Source organism: Oryctolagus cuniculus, chromosome 17 (genome assembly GCF_051225735.1).
Source record: "Oryctolagus cuniculus isolate XC-2025 breed Fujian yellow rabbit chromosome 17, ASM5122573v1, whole genome shotgun sequence".
NCBI classification, from domain to species: domain Eukaryota; kingdom Metazoa; phylum Chordata; class Mammalia; order Lagomorpha; family Leporidae; genus Oryctolagus; species Oryctolagus cuniculus.
Genome location: NC_142883.1, coordinates 4,481,440 through 4,504,435, shown reverse-complemented (window position 1 = coordinate 4,504,435; position 22,996 = coordinate 4,481,440). Strand labels below are relative to the sequence as shown.

The 22,996-nt window shown below is 54.6% G+C and overlaps 1 protein-coding gene across 3 annotated transcripts in view; it reads right to left on the bottom strand.

Annotated features, from left to right (window-relative positions):
* RNF157 (ring finger protein 157) overlaps window positions 1-22,996 on the bottom strand; it is an 81,634-nt gene that overhangs the window by 42,400 nt on the left and 16,238 nt on the right. For all 3 annotated transcript variants that reach the window (XR_016224056.1, XM_017338920.4, XM_008250917.5), the window contains exon 2: window positions 10,474-10,592. Coding sequence is in view for 2 of the 3 variants with exons in the window: in XM_017338920.4 (XP_017194409.3) it covers window positions 10,474-10,592 (119 nt within the window). In the remaining variant the exon portion in view is untranslated. The remainder of the gene's footprint in view (window positions 1-10,473; window positions 10,593-22,996) is intronic.

The window sequence follows — 22,996 nt, the reverse complement described above, 5'->3', positions numbered from 1 at the left end:
CCCACACGACAGAGGACCGCACAGAGAGCATCCAAGGGCTCGGCCAGCAGCTGAGATGACCGCGTCCCACGCTGGAGTGCCGGGGTCCAGGCCCTCACTCCACTCCTGGCCCCAGCAGCCTGCTCGTGCGCAGCCCGGGAGGCAGCGGGTGATGCTGTAAATGGCTGGGTCCCCGCCACTCCCATGGGAGACCTCCATTAGCTTACTGCCGCTGCTAGTTCAGCCTGGCTCAGCCCCAGCAATGTGGGCATTTGGGGAGTGACCAGTGGACAGGAGCTCTCTGTTTCTCACTAACTAATTAACTAACTATTTTAATAAAAGGAGCCTGTGTGGGTCTGGCGTCGTGGCGCAGGGGGTTAAGCTGTCGCTTACGACGCCAGCATGCCAGGTGAGTGGTTCGAGTTCCAGCTGTTCCACTTCTGACACAGCTTCCTGCCAAGGCACCCGGGACGGCACAGCGTAGCCTGACTATTTGGGCCCACACCGCCATGTGGGAGACGCAGGTGGAGTTCCAGCCTCCTGGCTTACACTTGGCCCAGCCCTGGCCACTACGGCCATTTGGGGAGTGAACCAGTGGACAGAAAAATCTCTTTCTCCCTTCCCCTGTGTATGTAAAACGCTGCCTTTCAAATAAATGAATAACCTTTAAAAAACAAAACCCTAAGTCCCGCGGTGCCCCAGCTTCCGCGCGCACAGGTTGAGCAATCTGGAGAAGCCAACGCGAAGGCTTAAGGACCTGCTCCCAGCAAACACAGAGGAAACACACGCGGCCACCTCTGCTTCCTTCTCAACTCCTCCCAAAACGACAGGAAGGAGACGGAAAGGGGGAAATGCATGAAAATACAGAACCGAGAGGACGGGGGAGGAGACGGCACCGCGTTGGGAGCAGAAACAGGCCCAGCCCCGAGGAAGCTGATTCCGGACAGACGAGGCTGGCATCCCGACGGCAGGGCGCACGCAGGCACAGAGCTCCAGCTCAGGGGGCTGCGGGGGTCGGGGGGGGGACAGAAAGTCTGTGCAGAGCATTTATGCTCTGGGTCTTTCCCCAGATACCGCTAGCCAGGAGCCCACCCGTCTCCCCTCTGGTAGAAGGCGGGACTGGATGTCCACCGGGGCGTAAGCCAGGGGGGCTGCCTCGGGGGGCCCCAGGCACAGAGTGCTGGCGCAGGCGCTCTTCTGGAGACGGCAGGGTGGGCAGAGTCTCCACACGGAGGCCTGGGGGCACCTGCTCAGCCCCTGCCCCGCTCGCCTCCCGGGACACTGGCCGTTCTGCTCAGCCACCGCCTCGGCTGGAGACCAGACGCGGCCGCTGGCTGCACGGCAAAGGTGCTGCTGCCATGCAGTGGGAAGCGCTGCTCCCCGGCTCCCGGCTTCCGATCAGCGCGGCGCGGCGCCGGCCGTGGCGGCCATGTGGGGGGTGAACCAACGGGAGGAAGACCTCTCCTCTGTCTCTCTCTCACTGTCTAACTCTGCCTGTCCAAAACAAACAAACAAACAAACAAACAAAAAACCAAAGAAACCAAAGCTGCTGCTGCTCAATACGAAGACAGAGCCGTGCTCGGCCCCACTTCAGGGCGCTCGCCAAAGCCGGCTCCGAGGGTCGGGCCCTCACACTGAGCCTGCCCTGCGGATTCCTTCGCCGGCTCGTGGAAAGCGCCAGCACAGAGAAAACCGGGCACTGCAGTGCTGACAGGCGATCCCTGCAGGGCGCGGCGTGACCAAGGACTGCACCTCCCTTGTCACTTCCCGGACACGCGAACAGGGACACTAACGTCTGCAGACACGCTGACACCGACACTTCCCCAAGGAGGATCCAAACGGCCCGAGAAACACACAAAAAGGCGCCTGACCTCAGCATTCTGGGAAAATGGAACCCCCCACACCCACCCCGGGAACAGCTAATACACGAAAGCCGGGAAACAGTGGGTGTGGAGACCCCAGCGCTGCTGGTGGGAGGAGAGCGGATACAGTCATCCTGGAAAACTGCTCTGCTGTATCCACGGCGGGAATTCCACCCCCGGCAGAGTCCCAGCGGGTGTGCACACGCGTACGTGGCAGCATCACGGCGGCACTGCTGTACAGCTGACAGACTGCCCCCTGCCTACCAACACGACAGGGCAAGCAGGAGCACCCACGGAGGCGCCCTGTGCAGCAGTGGTCTCTCTTCCTCAGCGCTGAACGCAACGAGACAACTAAATGTCCACGACCCCTGGGGCCGGCGGTCCAGCGCGGCAGGTTAAGCCACCGTCTGCAACACCAGCATCCCGTATGAGCGCCTGTGTGAGCCCTGGCCGCTCCACTTCTGATCCAGCTCCCTGCTGATGAGCCTGGGAAAGCAGCAGATGACGGCCCAAGTGCTTGGGACCCTGCACCCACGTGGGAGACTTGGAATAAGCTCCTGGCTTTGGCCTGGCCCAACCCTGACCATTGCAGCCATTTGGGGAGTGAAGCAGCAGATGGAAGATCTTTCTCTCTCTCTATAAAGCTCTGGCTTTTGAGTAAATAAATAAACCTGAAGAAAAGAGGTGAAATGAGCCATGAGAGAGTGTGTGGGAGGCTCCACTTTAACACAAAGTTCAAGGCAGGACAGAAGTCAGAGCTGACTGTGGCCTAGGAGCAGGGCTCGTGGAGGGCTGGCGTGTGCCGATCCCAGAGGTGCACCACCTTGTGAATACCAGCGGTGTACGCTCTGTCCCTTTCAGAGTACCTACTGTACTAGAACAGACACCAGTTTAAAAAGACAGACCAGCCCTATGTGAGGGGATCTAGCATGGTCTCTAAGACTCGCTAGCAGATTAGAAAGCAAGGGCGGGGCCGGCGCCGCGGCTCACTAGGCTAATCCTCCGCCTTGCAGTGCCGGCACACCAGGTTCTAGTCCTGGTCGGGGCGCCGGATTCTGTCCCGGTTGCCCCTCTTCCAGGCCAGCTCTCTGCTGTGGCCAGGGAGTGCAGTGGAGGATGGCCCAAGTGCTTGGGCCCTGCACCCCATGGGAGACCAGGAAAAGCACCTGGCTCCTGCCTGCGGATCAGCGAGGTGCGCCGGCTGCAGCACACCGGCCGCGGTGGCCATTGGAGGATGAACCAATAGCAAAGGAAGACCTTTGTCTCTGTCTCTCTCTCTCACTGTCCACTCTGCCTGTAAAAAAAAAAAAAAAGCAAAAAAAAAAAAAAAAAGAAAAGAAAGCAAGGGCGGAGGGTGCGCGGCAGTGCAGGTGAGAGCTGGTGCCGTCAGGGCTCTGCACCCATCCCTCAGCTGCTGGCTACCGAGAGCTGCCCCTTCTCCAAGAACAGGGAGGCAGGGCCACCCAGTCCAAGAGAGAGCTCCTGACTCCCCTCCCCCATATGCCACCCCGGGTGGGGCAGTCAGTACACTGCAGGGCAGGCAAGGCCCGCCCCTTACCCAAGACGGGGTGGCCACGCGGTGCAAGCCTGAGTCCTGCCGAGACCCCACCATCGCCAGGTCTCCTCCCCTGCCCCGGTGGGCTTCTCTCTGTGCAAAGCGCTCCCTTAAGGAAGATGCCCAGCCAGGCCTTGCTCCCCGAGAACCTCAGCTAACCCAGCTGCTGCCGAGCTGGCCGAGGACGTGGTCTCCATGTGTGGGCTTCTGGGGGTGGGCCACCCGTCAGCCAGATGGCACTGGGTGGGTGGAGGTGGCGGTAGGCCTGTGGTGAAGGGGACAGCGACACACGGCAGCTCACTGCACTGGTGCTGTGATGCCCCCAGTAGAGGCGGCGTGGGGGGAACGTAAGAGCAAGGGCTGGTTCCTTGGTGGCTGTTATGAAGAGCCATCGCTCACCCAAACAGCAAAACGGCAGCCTCAGCCACACAAAGCCACCTCCGACAGCTAAGCCTCCTTTGGTGACACTGGAAGACACGCATCCCCCAAACACACAGGACTGAATTAACACAGGCAGAACTGAGAAAGGAGGCTTAGCTGTCAGCCTGGGCGCGTCCACTGTGCTGAGGTTACAGACCTCACGGGAAGTGAGTTCTGAGACCTGAGACGGGGACGTCTGTGGATTTATGGCAGCACCACGGACCCCAGACCCCTGGGCCTGCACGACTCACTCCCTCTCCTTGGTCACGGTCCCGGGGAGAAGGCCACCCTGCCTGGGTCAAGTGCCTGACAAGACAGCACGCGCCCTGCAGGGAAACCGCCCCCACGTCTTCACTGCTGGCCTTCAGAGCACAATTAGAGCCACGCTCGCGTCACTCAGCTGGGGCCTGCGGGGCCTGCTAAGAGAGGGGCTTCCAACGGCAGAAGCCGCGGGGCCTGGCTGGCGCGGGCACTGGCAGGACCCAGAAGGCACAGGAGTGAAAGGCTGTGTTGACGTCAGACGCTCCCACAGGACACAGAGTTAACACTTTGGCAGGGGCCCCGGGTCTCACAGGCGCTGGGGGGGGGGGTTCTTGGGAGTCTGGAGCAGTGAGGGGCACACTGAGCGGTTCCAGAACGGCCTCAGAGGTTTTCAGAAGTTCCAAGGGCTGTGTAGAACACTGGGACGGGGCTTCCGTGGAACATGGCAAAGCCGCCGGTCAGCCGTGGCCTGCAGGGGGCACTCTGACTGCCGAGGCCCAGCGTCTGCCTCCTACGCTGGTTCCCGGTGCGGATTCTGCCTCGCACATTGGTGTCCTTTCAGTAGCTTCAACCCTGAAAGCCAGACCTTGAAGTCCGCGTGACGGACAGGTGGATGTGTGACCGCCGTCTTACGTCTCCGAGCCACGGGGAGACCTGACCGAAGCACGTGGCGTCCTTCTGCGGTAACCTCGGCCACTACAGCGACTCGGGCGAAAGGAAGACAGGAGCAAACTTGGCCGACGCCTTCCTACCTACGGATTTTCGCTTGCTTTTCCTCAGCGGATGACGCGCTGTGGACGTGGTTTCGTGTCAAGGGACGCAGGTCCACTTTGTTTCTGGACAGCAGTTCATGGCACAGACACACTGTTGGATTTAACATTTCCCCTCTCGCCATCACTTAGACAGTCTCTAGGTTTTTACTGCTCTGAGTAATGCTACAATATCATTCCTGTAAAAGGCATTCAGAGAAGTGGGCCTAAAGGCACGCACTGCTAAAAATTGAGTCACTATCGCTAAACCGAAGGCCCCGAGCAAGTGCAGCACAATTATACAGTGAGAAGAAGACAGCATACAGGCGGCTAAGGATCCAGTAACCCAGCCCAACACAACGCACACACATGCGGCCTGCACAGGAACCAGGGGTCTGTCCCCACCTCGGGCCTTTGGGCTTTGTAACAGGTAACAGGTGTGACAGGTGTGAGCAACAGGTGTGAGCAGCCACTGCCCTAGGGAGGGGCAGCCCAGCCCTCCGCGCTCCGGGCTGCCCTGGTCCTCTCTCTTGGAGTTGACAGCCAGCACGGCCTGCCCTGCCCGAGCTCCCTCAGGCAAGGGCTAGTTTTTCTTTCTTTCTTTCTTTCTTTTTTTTTTTTTTTTAACAGGCAGAGTGGACAGTGAGAGAGAGAGACAAAGGTCTTCCTTTGCCGTTGGTTCACCCTCCAATGGCCGCCACGGCTGGCGCACTGCGCTGATCCGATGGCAGGAGCCAGGTGCTTCTCCTGGTCTCCCATGGGGTGCAGGGCCCAAGCACTTGGGCCATCCTCCACTGCACTCCCTGGCCACAGCAGAGAGCTGGCCTGGAAGAGGGGCAACTGGGACAGAATCCGGCGCCCTGACCGGGACTAGAACCCGGTGTGCCAGCGCCGCTAGGCGGAGGATTAGCCTAGTAAGCTGCGGCGCCGGCCTAGGGCTTGGGGGCCGATGTTGTGACACAGCAGGTGGCAGTTATAGGAGTGGAAGTCCCAGCTACTCTGCGCTGCTGACCAGCTCCCTCACGAAGGCGCCTGGGAAGCAGCAGATGATGGATGGCCCCAGCGCTCGAGCCCCTGCCACCCACGGGGGGACCCGGATGGAGGTCCTGGCTCCTGGCTTCAGCCTGGCCCTCACATGGATGCTCCGGCCATTTGAGGAAGGAAACGGCAGATGGAAAACCTCTGTCTCTGTCTCTCTACCTTTCAAACAAATAAATCTTAAAAAAAAAAAAAAAATAGTTTGCTCTTTCGGCACACATGTGAGTGAAGTGTTTAACTCACAGAAGATGGACTTAGCACCACTTTTTGAGGTTCCTGCATCAGAGAGGGAAGAAAGTTCCTGGCTCAGGGGCAGGAGGAGGAAGCAGGGCTACAGAACACACGGGTGCGCGTGAACCCTCAGGGGTGAGGCTGAAACTCACCCACTTTCCCTCGGAGAGCAGGGGAGGGTGGGGTGTGGACCTGAGCTACCAATACCGAAGAGTCCAGGCAGCGCCAGACTCGCGACAATCCTCAATCCACCAAGCCCGTAACTGACTTGGAGCCGTGGCAGGCGTTTAGCTCAACGAAACAAGACTGAACTCCATAAAGGGGCACAAACAAGCTACACAGCTCTCCCACCACCAAGGGACGGCTGGGGCGGGTTTGCCCGGCGTTGTACGAAGGTGGTCCACCGGCCCCTTAGCTCCGCTACAGACACCGGGATGGTGAGACCTCCAGAGCCCTGCTCCTCCTGCCCCCACAACCACGGGTGGCCGCGGAGGTGACCAGCTCGAGGGCAGCGAGCCTGCGCGCAGCCCGCTTGGCTCCAGCAGCTCGCGGTGGGCACCTTCCCGAGTGACTGGCATTCCTCCGAAGTCAGAGCTGTGCCCGCTCCACCAGCGGGTAATCTGAGCACCCGAGTGATGGACTGACCGAGGTTACGAAGAGTTTAACGGTCAGATACAAATACAACTTGCCATCTCGATCCCAGCTCTCTTCCACTGCTTTTCTGCATAAACACGCACTCCAGTGTCCTTAAATCTGACCCTGAAGACTTAATAATGAACTTGGCTTGGCGGAGTATCTTCAGCGACGTGTGAATCCCCAGTGCTCCAGTAAAAGTGCAGCCCAAGGGACAGCTCGGGAGTGACGTCCAGTCTCCCACTCAGAAACGGCAGGAAATGCCACAAGCCCCAGAAGCCAGGACGCCGGGGCACGTCTATTTTAGAATAACAATTTGTCTCAATAACTTCAGCGCCCACACCGATTCCCTCTGGAAAGGGGAGCTGCTGTCGCCGCGCGCTGCTGATGGCTTTAAAAGGCCATCCTCGCTCCTCTGTAACCTGACGCTGCTTTGCTGACCCCAGCCGGGTTACTAGAGAGTGGACGTCAGTCTACACAGCAGTCCCGGTCCCTGGGCCTTCCCTAACCAAGCATGTCAAGTGCGGTCAGGGCAGAGCCCAGAGGTCAGCTCGGCAGATGGAATTACACACCGACTCGGGCTCTCTGAAGAGATCCCCCAGGAAAACATATCACTCCCACTGGCTCCACTTTTAGAACTCGACCCACGTCTCAAACTGTACCTGGTGCGCTACAAAAACGGATTCGCGGACAGGAAACGGGCAGAGGTCCCAGAGGCACCTGCGCTGGTCAGCAGCACGGGCAGCGGCTCAGGCTTTGGAACCAGCCAGCTGGGTAGAAGCCCTGATCCGGCCCCTCTGGGCTCTGCAGCTTATGTAACCTCTCGCACGTCAGGCCTCCAGCCGTCACACGGGGCCTTCTGCGTTAGGGTGTGCAGGCAAAACCAGAGAGCAGGGTGGGTGCGGAGTGAGCTGCGAGGGTTACACGTTGCTATCACTGTGGTCAGTGAACAACGCCCGTGGGAAGGAGGGAGTGTGCTAGCTCCGTCGGCACGCGCCTCTGTGTGGGGCGTCGGATCCCTCCGTGTGCTTCCCTAACACGAAACCGTGGTGTCTTCTGCAAGCAGTTGTTCACTACAGCCCCAGGCATACTGAACGACTGCCAGCTACAACAGCAACAGACACGCCAACGTCGTGCTCTTTGGGGAAAAAATAAAGCCTCAAATTTAAGGCCAAGGCTGCGGCACTGTGCTTCAGGCAGAGCTCGGTCACCCAGAGGCCTGCACAGAGGTGCGGACAAAGCAACTGAACCGTGGCAAGGCTGCCAGCCAGAAGAAACCTCAAAACCAGCTCAGGGAAGCACTTGCTTATTTTAAGATAGACTGTATGGCCTGAAAAGGCCAAAACACGTTTTTTAAAAATATATAAACTAATCTGACATCAGAGGAAGTGAAAAAGATAAAGAAGGAAGCATGCAAATGTCTAGTCCGTGTCAGAATCAAGAGCGTGAGCTGACTCCTGGGGACTCCTAAGACAGACCTCTCTCAGCGCTAGGGCCACGGGGTGGTACCAGGAAAACCCAGGGTGCACACGTGAGGGGCAGAAGCACAAGGGGCTCTGCATTTGAAGCGTTACTGCTGGCTGAGACGAGGGCTCACCCAGACAGCAGTGATGGGGCTGGCGCCGTGGTGCAGCGGGTTAACGCCCTGGCCTGAAGCGCCGGCATCCCATACGGGCGCCGGTTCGAGTCCCGGCTGCTCCACTTCGGATCCAGCTCTCTGCTATGGCCTGGGATAGCAGTGCAAGATGGCCCAAGTGCTTGGCCCCTGCCCCCACATGGGAGACCCGGAAGAAGCTCCTGGCTCCTGGCTTCGGATCAGCTCAGCTCCGGCCTTTGTGGCCAATTGGGGAGTGAACCAGTGGATGGAAGACCTCTCTCTCTCTTTCTCTCTCTCTGCCTCTCCTCTCTCCATGTAACTCTTTCAAGTAAAATAAATCTTAAAAAAAAAAAAAGGAGGAAGACAACAAGATAAACGATAAGGAAATTCACCTCCATTAAGCCCCACGATGGAAGACCATTGCCAATGTTCCTTAAGAAGCAATTTCTCGCCGGCGCCGCGGCTCACTAGGCTAATCCTCCACCTGTGGTGCCGGCACACCGGGTTCTAGTCCCAGTCAGTGTGCCGGATTCTGTCCCGGTTGCTCCTCTTCCAGGCCAGCTCTCTGCTGTGGCCCGGGAGTGCAGTGGAGGATGGCCCAAGTGTTTGGGCCCTGCACCCCATGGGAGACCACGAGAAGCACCTGGCTCCTGCCATCGGATCAGCGCGGTGTGCCGGTCGTGGCGGCCATTGGAGGGTGAACCAACGGCAAAGGAAGACCTTTCTCTCTCTCTCTCACTGTCTAACTCTGCCTGTCAAGAAATAAATAAATAAAAATAAAAAAGAAGCAATTTCTCCTGCCTAACACATTTTAAAAATTATTTATTTATTTATTTGAAAGTCAGAGTCAGGCCAAAGCCTAACTGTCCGCTGCTATCCCAGGTGCATTAGCAGGGAGCTGAATGGGAATTAAGCAGCCGGGACTCAAACTGGCGCCCATACGGGATGCTGGTGTCGCAGGCAGCGGCTTTTACCTGCTACACCTCAGCGCTGGCCCCTGCCCAACGCTTTAACTGCTCCCCACCTCTCCAGGGAACGGCCCGTATATGCCTTTGCCACCTTGTTCTGCCCTGGGCCAGGCTGCCTCCCTGACTGGTTCTGGGTTTATTCCTGCTGCGTGTCCCCAGCTCCCATCACCGCACCTGGCACGCGGTAGTTGCTCGGCAAATATTTGCCGATTCGCACTCGGGCCTGCACTCTGGGCCTCGTTCCTGCAAAACCTCTTTCCCGAGCCCGGTCAAACGCAGCCATTCCTCCAAGTTCCACTCCTCGTCTTCTCAGCACCCTTCTCTCCCACACCCAAGTCCTCCACAGGTGGATCCCTTCAGACCGCCACTGTTGGCGCCGCACGTCTTGTTTAGAGGTTTTGCCAGCCCCCACCAACGAGTCTCTTCAGGAGGGCAAACTATTCTGAGACAGTGAGAAGCAGTGGGAAGGTCACTGACCGTGGCCAGGCACACCCAGTCCGAGGACTTCTGAAAAACGGATACGGAGCGCTTGGGACGGTGCCTGGAGCACAGGACGCGCTCACGCCCTGGCTGCTCGCCACGGCCACTGCTCGGCTCCCGCCGCTCAGCCCGCCCGGGGGTCTTCCTGAGGAGCCCGAGGGCCCTCCGTGGCACACAGCAGCCACCACCATCCAAAGCCTGGTTGCTGGCTGCACAGATGGGGCTACGCACACGTCCCCCGGGGTGAGCCGAGACCTGGTATCTCGGGTGTCCAGGGACTCTTCCTCGGTCACTCACTCAACAGGTTTCTCCTGGGCCTGGCACACAGCAGTAACACGGCCCCTGCCCAGCGGGACTTACGTTCTAAAGGAGAAGGCAGACAACAGGAACAGAGAGACGAATGCAAGTGTGGTGCTAAGTGCCACGAGGAGGAGAAGTGGAACACCCAGGCGGAGGCCGGCAGCAGGGCTGCGCCGACCTCAGGGTGACCCACGCTCACCCTCACCGCCTCCAGGAGCCCTTCTGCAGGTCGCCTCCGGCCCCAGGCCCCCGGCATAACCAGCGGCTGTGGTCTGGCTCCCAGGGCCCCTCTCAGCTCAGACCGAGCTAGACTACGGAACCAGCAGCGCCCGTTTGCCTCTGGGAGGAGGCTGGGCCTGGCGCTTTGGGCCCCGTGGAGATGAAGCGGTTACAGCCGTACCGCGACGGGCCTGTTTCCCAGGAAGTTCAGGTCGCTGTTCTCGCCAAACAGGTAGCCTTCAGGGTGCGTCGAGTCGAACTTCTCTCCTCCCATGATGAAGTGGTTGGCAAAATAGCTTCCTAGAGAAGGACAGACAAACGCCATCAGGCAAACAAACGGAAACCACACAACCTAGCGAAACCTGCCAGCCCCTCAAAACAGAGAGAGAGAGCAGTTCCGACCCCACAGGGTTGGCGTCTCCTGATTTGGGACAACAGCACAAAATCTGGCAGGGAAAACCCAAGATAGCAAACATAGACTGGATGCTTGTTTTCCGTTTCACATTCTTGCGTCCTTATCGTTATCTGTGATACCATCAGCTCAGACCACGAGGTTCCACGACGCCCACTAATGAACACACATACTAGTATTCTGTCGCTCATTTTCTTCCCCTTGAATCTGAAGTAATTGTTCCAAGCATTTGAGAATGCTAACCACGGGTGTGAGCACGTGTAACACACGTGTGTACACTTCTCTTCGCCTGGATTTCCATAAGCCAGCTCACACCTACACGCATAAGCCTCAGTTCCCACCTGTCTACTTCTGTTCCCCCATAATCCTCTGCAGCGAGGGTTCTTCACACTTTAGGTTACTGCTAAACACATGACTGTGTCCTAGGAAATTGAGAATTCAAACAGCATGGCTGCCCTGGCTTTACCTACCAAACACCACACAGGCCCTAGGGAGCTGAACCGGCAGATGGTTAGGACTGTGAAAGGTCACACACACCCTCAGCTCTGCCTCACCCCGGGCTAACGGTCCCGGCAGGTTCCCTGTGTTCCACTGTCACCGGCCAAGCCAAGGCAGGGCTGCTGCCCACACAATGCCATTGCCAGCCAACATCAGCAATCAAGGGTCAGAATTCGGGGGCTGGGGGGTTGGGGAGGGTTGTGCCAGGATGCGACGGCACTGGTAAGTCTCCGAGGGAGGCCGAGGGAAGCCTGGCGGTGCCATGCGGGTGAATGCTTCTGCCACACACTGGTGTGACCCAGCTCTCCTGTGAGGGCGAGGGGCCCCGGGGAAGCTCACAGCACACCCTCTACCAACCCCTCCCACTCCAGGTCTCAAATCAGCACAAAGGCTGTGAAAGGGCAGAGGCTGGCTACATAAAAACTCCCTGTCGGCTGCAATTTCTGTTGAAGACTTACAGCAAACTGAAAAATGAGGGCGGGCGCTTCCAGCCTGCAGAGGAACCATGGGAGGGGAGGCAGAGAGGAAGGCTCTGAACAGAGACAGAACCTGACGTTCATTTCCTACCCATGGAGCTTGAGTCTGGAAACATCTATTAAAAGAAACAGTGTGGGTAAAACCCCTCACCACAAAGCCAGGCAAGTCTTGAACTAAACAACAAACAGGAAAACATGACCAAGGGAGGGCAACAGAGCCCAAATCGAAGCACCTCCAGGGCCCTTGAAAGATACCCATCGGACCCGAAAACACAAGCAGCAGCCGTCTGCATCGATGCCGTGGTCAGCTCGTCCTTTAGGACAGCTGGAGTATCCATTATTTATGTCCAGCACTTGCTGGGCCCATTTTCCAAGTGCATAATTTATAGAGAGGGGAGGTGCCTCGTCGCTCACGGGAGACGCCGCCTGCTCAAATAATCTCAGTACTTCCCGGTGAACCTTAGCAACCCAGCTCTGCCCAGTAGGGGCTGCAGGCTTATCACACGGCGGGGGAGAGCAGAGAGCTGGAGGTTTCACACTGATGGGTGACGCCCGGTGATGAGTGGAGAACCGGGAGAAGCGGGAGCTGTCCAGGTCGAGCTCCGTGGGAGTGAGGGACGTGGGCGGTGAAGGGAGCGTGTGGGTTGGCTTACAGGTGCACTCGTGACCTGGGCTGAAGGGTTAGGCCAGGTGACAGGGTTCTGCTGGGAATGCCATTTCTTGGCCGCAATATTAGAAGAAATGAAATGATCAAGAAAGATATGGACAGCTAATTGTAGTTCCATCCTGCCTCAAAAATCAAGAATACTGGGGCCGGCACTGTGGTGCACCTGTGGTGGCGGCAGTGTCCCCACGGGAGTGCTCCTTGCTAATGCCCGGGGGGCAGCGATGGTCCAAGCACTTGGGCCCCTGCTGCCCACGTGGGAGACCCGGATGGGGTTCCCGGCTCCTGGCTTCAGCCTGGCCCCGACCAAGCTATTGCAGCCATTTGGGGTGAACCAGCAGACAGAAGATCCTTCTCTCTCTCACTCTGCCTTACAAATAATAAAGATAAAATAAAATTCAGTGTAGGCAACTTTTCAGAAAAATATATTGCATGAAGTAGCAGCGATAGCTGCACAGGTGACAAACGTCCTGATTTCTGGTTAAACTGACTCTAACGCTCAGTGATTCTCTGACAACTCTCTTCGCTAAACTTTTTTGGAGATAAAATGGGCATATAGGAAATGTGAAAGACAGTGTGAATTAAGGTAGAATAAGCTCCCCAAACCCTCATCAGTTACAAAGGAAAAATAAACTTGAGATAACCAAAAGTCTTATTTTTCCTTTCTTTGAAACAGACCCTGCCACCAACTTGGCCTCGATTAGACTGACGGGAGAGAGCAAGTCAGACATTCACAGACTCAGTGAGCTTTCTGTCCGTCTGCTCTTCCGTCTCTGAGGGGACGTCAGGGCCCCCCTCTCGGAGCTGCACTCCGCAGAGCCCACGCCGAGCCCAGGACTGTCCGACAGGAAGATGCCTCCGGGGCACTTGTGCACATTTTTACTCGTAGACACGTGAGCTGTACTCCCCGATCAGAGACGGCGCGGAGGAGGAACGCCACGAAAACACGCCCTCCCTGTTGTCAACAGCAGACAACCCGGCACCAGCGCACAGACTGCACTCAGCTACGACTTCTCAACCAAAACTCAGAATTCTCTGCAGGCTTTCGGGAGCCACACTTACACAGATCTCCAGAATTACATTTAAACTAAAGACGTGAGTGGGGTGGGGGTGGGGGTGGGGGAGGACTCGTGTTTAGTGAGTTCAGAGTTTCAGTTTTGCAAGATGAGAAAGTTCTAGAGATTGGTTGCACAATAGTTGGCATTACTGAACTGAACACCTGAAAATGATGAACACAAACTGAATGTTAACTTTTTAAAAATAAATCTTAGATTGTGGCTGGTGCCGTGGCTCACTTGGCTAATCCTCCGCCTGCGGCGCCGGTACCCCAGGTTCTAGTCCCAGTTGGGGCACCGGGTTCTGTCCCAGTTGCTCCTCTTCCAGTCCAGCTCTCTGCTGTGGCCCAGGAAGGCAGTGGAGGATGGCCCAAGTCCTTGAGCCCTGCACCTGCATGGGAGACCAGGAGGAAGCACCTGGTTCCTGGCTTCGGATTGGCACAGTGTGCTGGCCGTAGCAACCATTTGTGGGGTGAACCAACAGAAGGAAGGCCTTTCTGTCTCTCTCTCTCTCACTGTCTAACTCTGCCTGTCAAAAAAATCTTAGATTTTATTTATTTAATTGAAAGGCAGAGTTACAGAGAGAGAGAGGAGAGACAGAGACAGAGACAGACAGAGAGAGAGATCTTCTATCCGTTGGTTCACTTCCCAAATGGCGGCAACAGCCAGGGCTGTGCCAGGCTGAAGACCGGAATCAGGAGCTTCTTCTGGGTCTCCCATGTGGGTGCAGGGGCCCAAGCACCCGGGCCATCCTCTGTTGCTTTTCCAGGCGCATTAGCAGGGAGCTGGATCAGAAGTGGAGCAGCTGGGACTTGAACCGGCACCCATACAAAGTGCTGACTTTGCAGGCAGCAGCTTAAGCTGCTATACCACAATACCAGCCCAAAATAAAAAAATCTTTAAAAAATCCTAATTAATAAATTATCAATCTACAACCACTCACCCTTGAAAATGACAGTAAAATACACACCCAGTGCTGGAGAACACAACAAAATGATCAACACACACACACACACACACACACACACGCACACATCATCTCCTGCTGTCCAGCGTGCACACCAGCAGGAAGCTGGATCTCAAATGTGAAATAGCCACAGCTCAAACCAGGCACTCCCATAGGGTAGCTTGACCCCCCCCCCACACATATGCACACTTTCACACACACACACACACACACACATACACACTCACACATCAAATGTTAAAGCTTTAAGAAGAAAACAGACCGGCTCAAGCTGTTAGATCCGATCACCAGTTTGTAGGACACAGTGTAGGATGTCGTTAATGACAGTTCAGGAAGGCAATCAGAATTCAGCTGTGGAAAACTCCACAAATGACAAATGACCGGGTTCTTTTAATAATACACCATGGTTGGGGCTGGCGCTGTGGCACAGTGGGTTAAAGCCCTGGCCTGAAGTGCCAGCATCCCATATGGGCAATGGTTCGAGACCCAGCTGTTCCACTTCCTATCCAGCTCTCTGCTATGGCCTGGGAAAGCAGTAGAAGATGGGCCAGGTCCTTGGGCCCCTGCACCACATGAGAGACTTGGAAGAAGCTCCTGGCTTCAGATCAGTGCAGCTCCAGCTGTGGCGGCCAATTGGGGAGTGAACCAGCAGATGGAAGACCTCTTTCTCTATCTCTACCTCTCTCTGTAACTCTTTCAAATAAATAAATAAATCTTTTTAAAAAAATAATACACCATGGTGGAGGATAGTAAAACAGCAAATCTGAAATGCAGATTTCACTGTAATCAACACACATTCCACAGTACACAGTCAGCAAGACCCACGTGCCTTCACTGGTCTTCCAACGTCACTGGGAGAAATAACATACAAGGAAGCAGTCAACATCAAAACCATAGGGTTTCACAGACGTACTATTCACAATAGCCAAAATACCCCAACTATCCCCCGACAAGTGTAGGGACAGACAAAATGCGGTGTGTCCACGGACGGGAATACTGCTGGCCAGAAAAGGAGTGAGGCACAGAGATCAGAACGACACGGTGAACCCTGGAAACACTGCTGAGTGAACGAAGCCAGACACGCACCGGTTCAAGTCCCCGCTGCTCCACTTCCAGTCCAGCTCCCTGCTAATGTGCCCGGGGGGGGGGGCAGCAGAAGATGGCCCAAGCGTTTGGGCCCCTGCACGCACGTGGGAGACCTGGAAGAAGCTCCTGGCTTCTGGCTTCGGATCAGCCCAACTCTGGCTCTTGCAGCCATGTGGGGAGTGAACCAGTGGATGGAAGACCTCTCTCCCTCTCTCTCTCTCTCTCTCTGGTTCTCCCTCTATCTCTGTAATGCTGCCTTTCAAATAAATAAAATAAATCTTTAAAAAAGAAAAAAGTGGGCCGGTGTTGTGGCATAGCAGGTAAAGCCGCTGCCTGCTGTGCTGGCACCCCATATGGGAGCGCTGGTTCGAGTCCCGGCTGCTCCATTTCCAATCCGGCTCTCTGCTGTGGCCTGGGAAAGGAGTAGAAGATGGCCCAAATGCTTGGGCCCCTGCACCCACATGGGAGACCTGGAAGAATCTCCTGGCTCCAGATTGGTGCGGCCAATTGGGGAGTGAACCAGCAGATGGAAGACCTCTCTCTCTCTCTCTGTTTCTCTCCCTCTCTGCCTCTCCTCTCTCTGTGTAACTCTGACTTTCAAATAAATAAAGAGATCTTTTCTTTTTTTTTAAGCCAGACACAAAAGGTTCCACGTTTATGAAATGTCCAGAATTGGTAAATCCACAGATCCAGAGTTGTACACCCAGAGAGAAAAACAGACTAGTGGTTGTCAGGAGTTGAGGGAATGTGAAAATGAAGAGTAACTGTTTAACAGATACCTAGTTTTGTTGTATTTTAAAATGTATTTTTATTTAATTTACTTGAAAGAGGAGAAGAGAGAGGGAGAGAGGTCTTCCACCTGCTGACTCACTCTCCAAATGCCCGTGCCCGTCAGGCTTGGGGCAGGCACAGCCAGAAGCCTGGGTCTCCCAGGTGGGTGGCAGGAACACAGTTCCGCAGCCTCTACCTCTCAAGGTGTGCATCAGCAAGAAGCTGGGTCAGAGGCAGAGCCGGGACTCAAACCTAGAGACTCGGACATGGTAGGCAGGTGCCCCAGGCAGCGACCTTGCCACTGCGCCAACGCCTGCATGGCACCTGAGGTGACGCGAAGGTCGCAGAACTAACAGAAGTGGTGGCTATGCCACACTGAGGATGTACACATGGTCGGTGCGTGACGTTCACCTCGATACAAAGACGCATGATACGAGGAGGAAGAACTTGGTACGAGTCAGGCTCTACTGAGGTCTTTCCAATTTTAGCTTTACTTTTCAAGTACGTATTGTCACAAGACACAGAACTTCACCGAAATTATCCCTCTTACACGTCACCTGTGAGAAAGGTGCTCCTCACACCCATTTCAGTAGAGGAGGCTAAAGACCGCGCTCAGAACAGCAGAGGTGAAGAGAGGCGGCGTCTGGCCCGTTCCACGTCCCCTGACCCTGACGTGAACTGTCCACCACCTGACCGCCAAGAGGAGCAGCGGACAGGGTGTGAGGGGGCCTCTCTGGGTCCCTCTGTGTGTGTGTGTGCGTGCGCGTGCACACGTATAAATGTATGTGCACACTTAGGAAGTCTATTGTCTTGTGGAAGACGAGCCAAGCATCCGGGACCCCTCACGACACGAACATCTTTTTTTTTTTTTTTTTTTTTTTTTGACAGGCAGAGTGGACAGTGAGAGAGAGAGACAGAGAGAAAGGTCTTCCTTTGCCATTGGTTCACCCTCCAATGGCCGCCACGGCTGGCGCGCTGTGGCCGGCGCACCGCGCTGATCCGATGGCAGGAGCCAGGTGCTTCTCCTGGTCTCCCGTGGGGTGCAGGGCCCAAGTACTTGGGCCATCCTCCACTGCACTCCCTGGCCACAGCAGAGAGCTGGCCTGGAAGAGGGGCAACCGGGACAGAATCTGGCGCCCCGACCCCGGTGTGCCGGTGCCACAAGGCGGAGGATTAGCCTAGTGAGCCGCGGCGCCGGCCTCAAACATCTTCTGACTTCTCCTCTTCCTGCACTGCAGAGGGGACAAAGGGACAGTGCATCCGACGACGGAACGCTCAGCCAGGTGAACTGCAGGCTCTTTTCTTTTTTTGTTCTGGCACAGGCGAAGGAGAATTGTAAATCAGACCCTTTAGTCTCAAAAACGTTTTGTTTCCCGCCTCAGTGGCCCTGTGATGCAGGTCAAGCCTCCGCCAGCAGTGCTGGCATTCCAAATGGGCACTGGTTCAAGTCCCAGACGCTCCACTTCTGATCCAGCTAGTCAGAATTAGAGAGAGGGAGGTCTTGCGTCCGCTGGTTCACTCCCCAGATGGTCACAAGGGCCGGAGTTGGGCTGATCTGAAGCCAGGAGCCTCCTCCAGGGCTCCCACGTGGGTGCAGGGGCTCAAGCACTTAGGCCATCTTCGGCTGCCTTAGCTGCTCATTAGCAGGGAGCTGGAGTTGAAGTGGAGCAGCCGGGACTTGAACCGGTGTACATATGGGATGCCGGCACTGCGGATGGTGGATAAACTCACCACGCCACAGCGCCGGCCCCGACCCCAGTTAACATTTCAGGGAATGCTCCTTCAGGAATCCATCGTGATAAGCAGACGCACACAAGTGGGCAATCCTATACCTGCTCTGTGTAACCTGCGTTGTGTGCCCAGCGTTTTTGACATCTTTCCTCACAGACAAATGTGGAGTGACGTTGACTCTTGACCACTGCATAGCATTCTCTCGTCAGGTTTTTTAAAACAGGTTCCCTATTGATGGACATTCACACAGGGTGTTTTCAAACGAGGTCTTGAAACAGTCATGCGCGGCTGGTTCCGCGTGGCCTCTTAGCTGAGACGGGAAGTGCGCTTTGTGTCGGGGTCTGTGTGTAGGGTTCCTGGAAACTTTGCTGGACTCCAGGAACTGTAGACTTGTCTCATGCATATTTAATTAGTCCTTGCAATCTCTCTTACCGGCATTCAGGGTCAGGATCAGGTTTAGCCTTGTGTTGCTGCGCTTACTCCTCTCTGAGGGCTTTGGAAAGCTGGACAGTAACTGTTTATGCGTTGAAACCACAGCATGTTCTCGCTTCTTTTTAACCTAGGTTTGGAAATCTCTTGGCTTTATTTGTAAAAATATGAAGATGGGCAGTGTAGTTCCTGCATTTTTGTCTTTTAAAGATTTATTTACTTGAAAGGCAGATTTATAGAAAGAGAAGGGTAAAGACAGATCTTCCATCCGCCAGTTCACTCCCCACATGACCACAACAGCCAGGGCTGGGCCAGGCCAAAGCCAGGAGCTTCACCCAGGGCTCCCAGGTAGGAGCCCAGATTTTTTGATAACGGGACTGGCATTGTGGCCTAGCAGGTTAAACTGCAACGCTGGCCTCCCACATGAGTGCCAGTTCAAGCCCCAGCTGTTCCACTTCTGATACAGTTCTCTGTGAATGGCCTGGGAAAGCAGCGGAAGATGGCCCAAGTCCTTGGACCTCTGTACCCATGTGGGAGACGTGGATGAAGCTCCTGACTCCTGGCTTCACCCTGCCCCAGCTCTGGCCATTGCAGGTATTTGGGGAGTAACCCAGTGGATGGAAGCTCTCTGTCTCTCCCTCTCTTTCTCTGTAACTCTGCCTGTCAAATAAATAAAACAAATATTTAAAAAATTTTAATAGCTATTTTTCAAAACAACAAAAAGCAGGTAAAGATCATTTTAATATCTTTTATTTACCTCAGTATATTGGGAATGTTTTCAACATGCAATCAATACAAAAATGATTATGGGGGCCGGCGCTATGGCCTAGCAGGTAAAGCCACCGCCTGCAGTGCCGGCATTCCATGTGGGCGCCAGTTCAAGTCCTGGCTGCTCCACTTCCTATCCAGCTCTCTGCTGTGGCCTGGGAAAGCAGTGGGAGATGGCCCAAGTCCTGGGGCCCCTGCACCTGCATGGGAGACCCGGAAGAAGCTCCTGGCTCCTGGCTGCGGATCGGCACAGCTTTGGCTGTTATGGCCAACTGGGGAGTGAACCAGCAGGTGAAAGACATTTTTATCTCTCTCTCTGTGTAACTCTTTTAAATAAATAAATAAATAAATCTTTTAAAAAATGATTATGGAGCTGTCTATTTTTTTTTTGTCTGGGTGTTCAAAATCTGGAGCACATTTGCTGCTGCTTTAGCTCATCACAGGTGCGACCAGCCACTTTCCAAGTGCTCTGTGGCCGCACGTGGCAGGGGCTACCATCCCGGACAGGGGAGTCCCGGGCGCTAATCCACAGTAGCATCAATACTTGCTGGATCCACAGAACTCAGGGGAACCCCAGGGGAACTTGTACCACACTGCGGGAGCCACGTCCTGTTAATGGTGACTTCTGAAACCAGAGCCCCAGGTCAGTGGGCTGATTCCAACTGTCCACAAGGAAACACACAGCTGTTTGTTCCTAACAAGTGGATGAAAAGAAAACTCTCAGAATTTACTATCTCACATCGCAGTGAAATTACAGACTGCTCCAGATTCCCCAATTATGCCTCAGTGAGACGGTGCGGCACTTGTTCCTGAGCCACTACCACTGTCACACCAGACAATAAGGGACAGTTAAGCCCACTCCATTCTGCCACCACTCTGTATTTACGGGTGCCCTAAACGTCAACAAACAGAAACTCTAATTTTAAAATGACTTTTATTTCCAGATCTGTGCAATTACTGAGCTATGCCTGACTACAGGGACAGCCTCGGGGTGGGGTTTAGATCTCTAAGTGACAGTAACTTACTTGCTGTCACAACACAATTCCAAACCAAGGACTTGAAACTTTCTCGTCATGGAGACTTCGTTGTTTTTTTTTTTTTTTTTTTTTTTAATTTCACGGATAGAGTTAAACAGTGAGAGAGAGAGAAACAGAGACAGAGACAGAGAGAAAGGTCTTCCTTCTGTTGGTTCATCCCGCAAATGGCCGCTACAGCTGGAGCTGCGCTGATCCGAAGCCAGGAGCCAGGAGCTTCTTCCTGGTCTCCCACGCGGGTGCAGGGGCCCAAGGACTTGGGCCACCCTCCACTGCCTTCCCGGGCCACAGCAGAGAGCTGGACTGGAAGAGGAGCAACCGGGACTAGAACCCGGCACCCATATGGAATGCTGGTGCCACAGGCGGAGGATTAACCAAGTGAGCCATGGCGCCAGCCCCCATATTTTATAAAGGAAACAAATGTTGGGTTTGAGCCACTATCTCATGCTTGTAGAAGTTTTATTGCAAGGCCTGTAATCAATTATCCTGTGCTTTTCTTCATTCAGTTTATAATATAATAATCAAAGAAGAGCAAGCATTTGGCACAGCAATAAGGACACCACTTGGGGCACCTGCACCCCACCTCTGCTCCCGATTCCAGCTCCCTGCTGACGTGCACCCTGGGAGACAGCAGGTGATGGCTCAAGTCCTCAGGTCCCTGCCACCCACGGGGGAGACCTGCCTGGATTCCAGGTTCTTGTCTTCAGGCTGGCCCAGCTCTGGCTGTCTCGGGCATTTGGGAAGTGAACCAGCAGTTGGAAGATCTCTGCCTCTCTGCCTTTTGGACAAATTAAAAATAAAATTAAAAAATTTTAAAGCACAAGTTCTATTTAAAAAATATTAAGCATCCTGTCTGTGAATGAAAAGTATAATTTACTTTTAGACTAACAGATCTAAAAGCTTGATTGTTGGGGCTGGCACTGCGGCGCAGATGTTTAGGTTGCTGCTCGTGACGCTGGTCTTCCACGTGGGATCACTGATTGCAGTCCTGGCTGCTTGACTTCCCACCCAGCTCCCTGCTAATGTGCCTGGGGAGACAGCGGATGGAGGGCCAAGTGCTTGGGCCCCTGCACCCATGTGGGAGAACCGAACGCAGCTCCAGGCTCCAGACTTCAGCCTGGCCCAGCCCTGGCTGCTGCAGTCAACTGGGGAACGAACCAGTGGAGAAAAGAACCCCTCCCCCACTCCCGTCCGTTGCTCTGCCTTCAAATAATAAATACATAAATAAATTTGTTAAAACCTTGATTGTTGCAGAAAACGGGATTATATTTTAAAATAACCTCACCCGAGGCCATTGCTGTGGCGTAGTAGGTTAAGCCTCTGCCTGTGGCGCTGGCATCCCATATGGGCGCTTTTGTGTGAGTGTGTCCCAGCTGTCCCTCTTCTGATCCGTCTCTCTGCTAATGGCCTGGGCGGGGAGTGGAAGAAGGGCTTGGGCCCCTGCACTCACGTGGGAGACTCAGATGAAGCTCCTGGCTCCTGGCTTCAGATCAGCCCAGCTGTGGCCGTTGCGGCCATTTTGGGAGTGAACCAAGGGATAGAAGATCTCTCTCTCTGTCTCTCTCTCTGTCTCTATATAACTCTGCCTCTCAAATAACTCTTTAAAAAAAGTAACTTCACCCAAAGTTAAGATATGGGGAGATGTGCTATGTGAATTCTATTAGGTTTTCATGTATTTGAAAAATCCATATGACATTTCAATAGCATACTTTAAGGTTTAGGTCAAAAAATAAGAAAAATTTTCCCCAAACACCTCTATTTACCTCAATTCTATAATGCTAGAATGCTGGCTTTGTTGTTCCTATTTGCATTTTTTTTAAAAATATGCCCTTTGCAAAGAGACTTCATGCATCAAAGTATGTAATTTTACAAACTGATAGTCCCACTCGGCTCCATGAGAAGTACTCCTGCTATTAAGGATGGGGGTGTGGGTGGCAGTGGTCAAGATGCCACTCGGGTGCCTGCACCCCCACTGCAGTACCAGGGTTCAAGTCCCAGCCCTGCTCCTGACTCGCTTCTGGCTAAGGCTCACCCCAAGGGGCAGCACGTGGTGACGGCTCAAGTACTTGGCTCCCTCCCACTCGTGTGGGAGACCTGGATGGCGTTCCCAGCTCCCAACTCCAACCTGGCCCAATCCTGGCCCCTGGGGGTATCTGGGGAGTGAACCAGTGGATGGGAGTTATCTTTCTCTCTGCCTCCCAAATAAAAATGAAAGAAATACCAAGAAGCTCTCTCTGCCACGGCTTAACCTCCATCTACCCACCGCCTATCATTCACCCTCTGTCCTCCACACCCAGCAAGTCCTGGAATCTTTACAATCATTCCCAACACTCGACCGAAACTGCTTCCCAGGACTCCAAGCCAGCGGTCCCGTCCCACACCTCGTTCACAATAGGAACACTCAGCGAAACTCAGCACTCCTGTCCGAGCTCTTTTCCCTTTGGCTTCCAGAATCCCTGACAGCTCTCGGTCTCCTTCTACTTCTCTGGCTCTACTTTTCCACCCAATTTTGCCAATAAACACCAACTTGTCTCTAAGAGCTCATTTCTGGCCCCAACCCTCGTCTCACCTCCCTCTCCCTGCCCCTCACTGAACCAAAACAAAGACCTTGCCTTAAACCACAGCTGCATTTTATCCTGATGCCCCCAGCGGTGTGACCTAGGAAATATTATTTAAACTTTTTGAGCTTTGCTTTATTTGTAAAATGGAGATAATACTACTTCTTTCAAAGGACCGACTTGTTGGGACTGAGTAGAATCCCATGTGCTTAACATCCGGCCAGGCCTGGTGGGCCCTGACACTCGCTGGCTTCT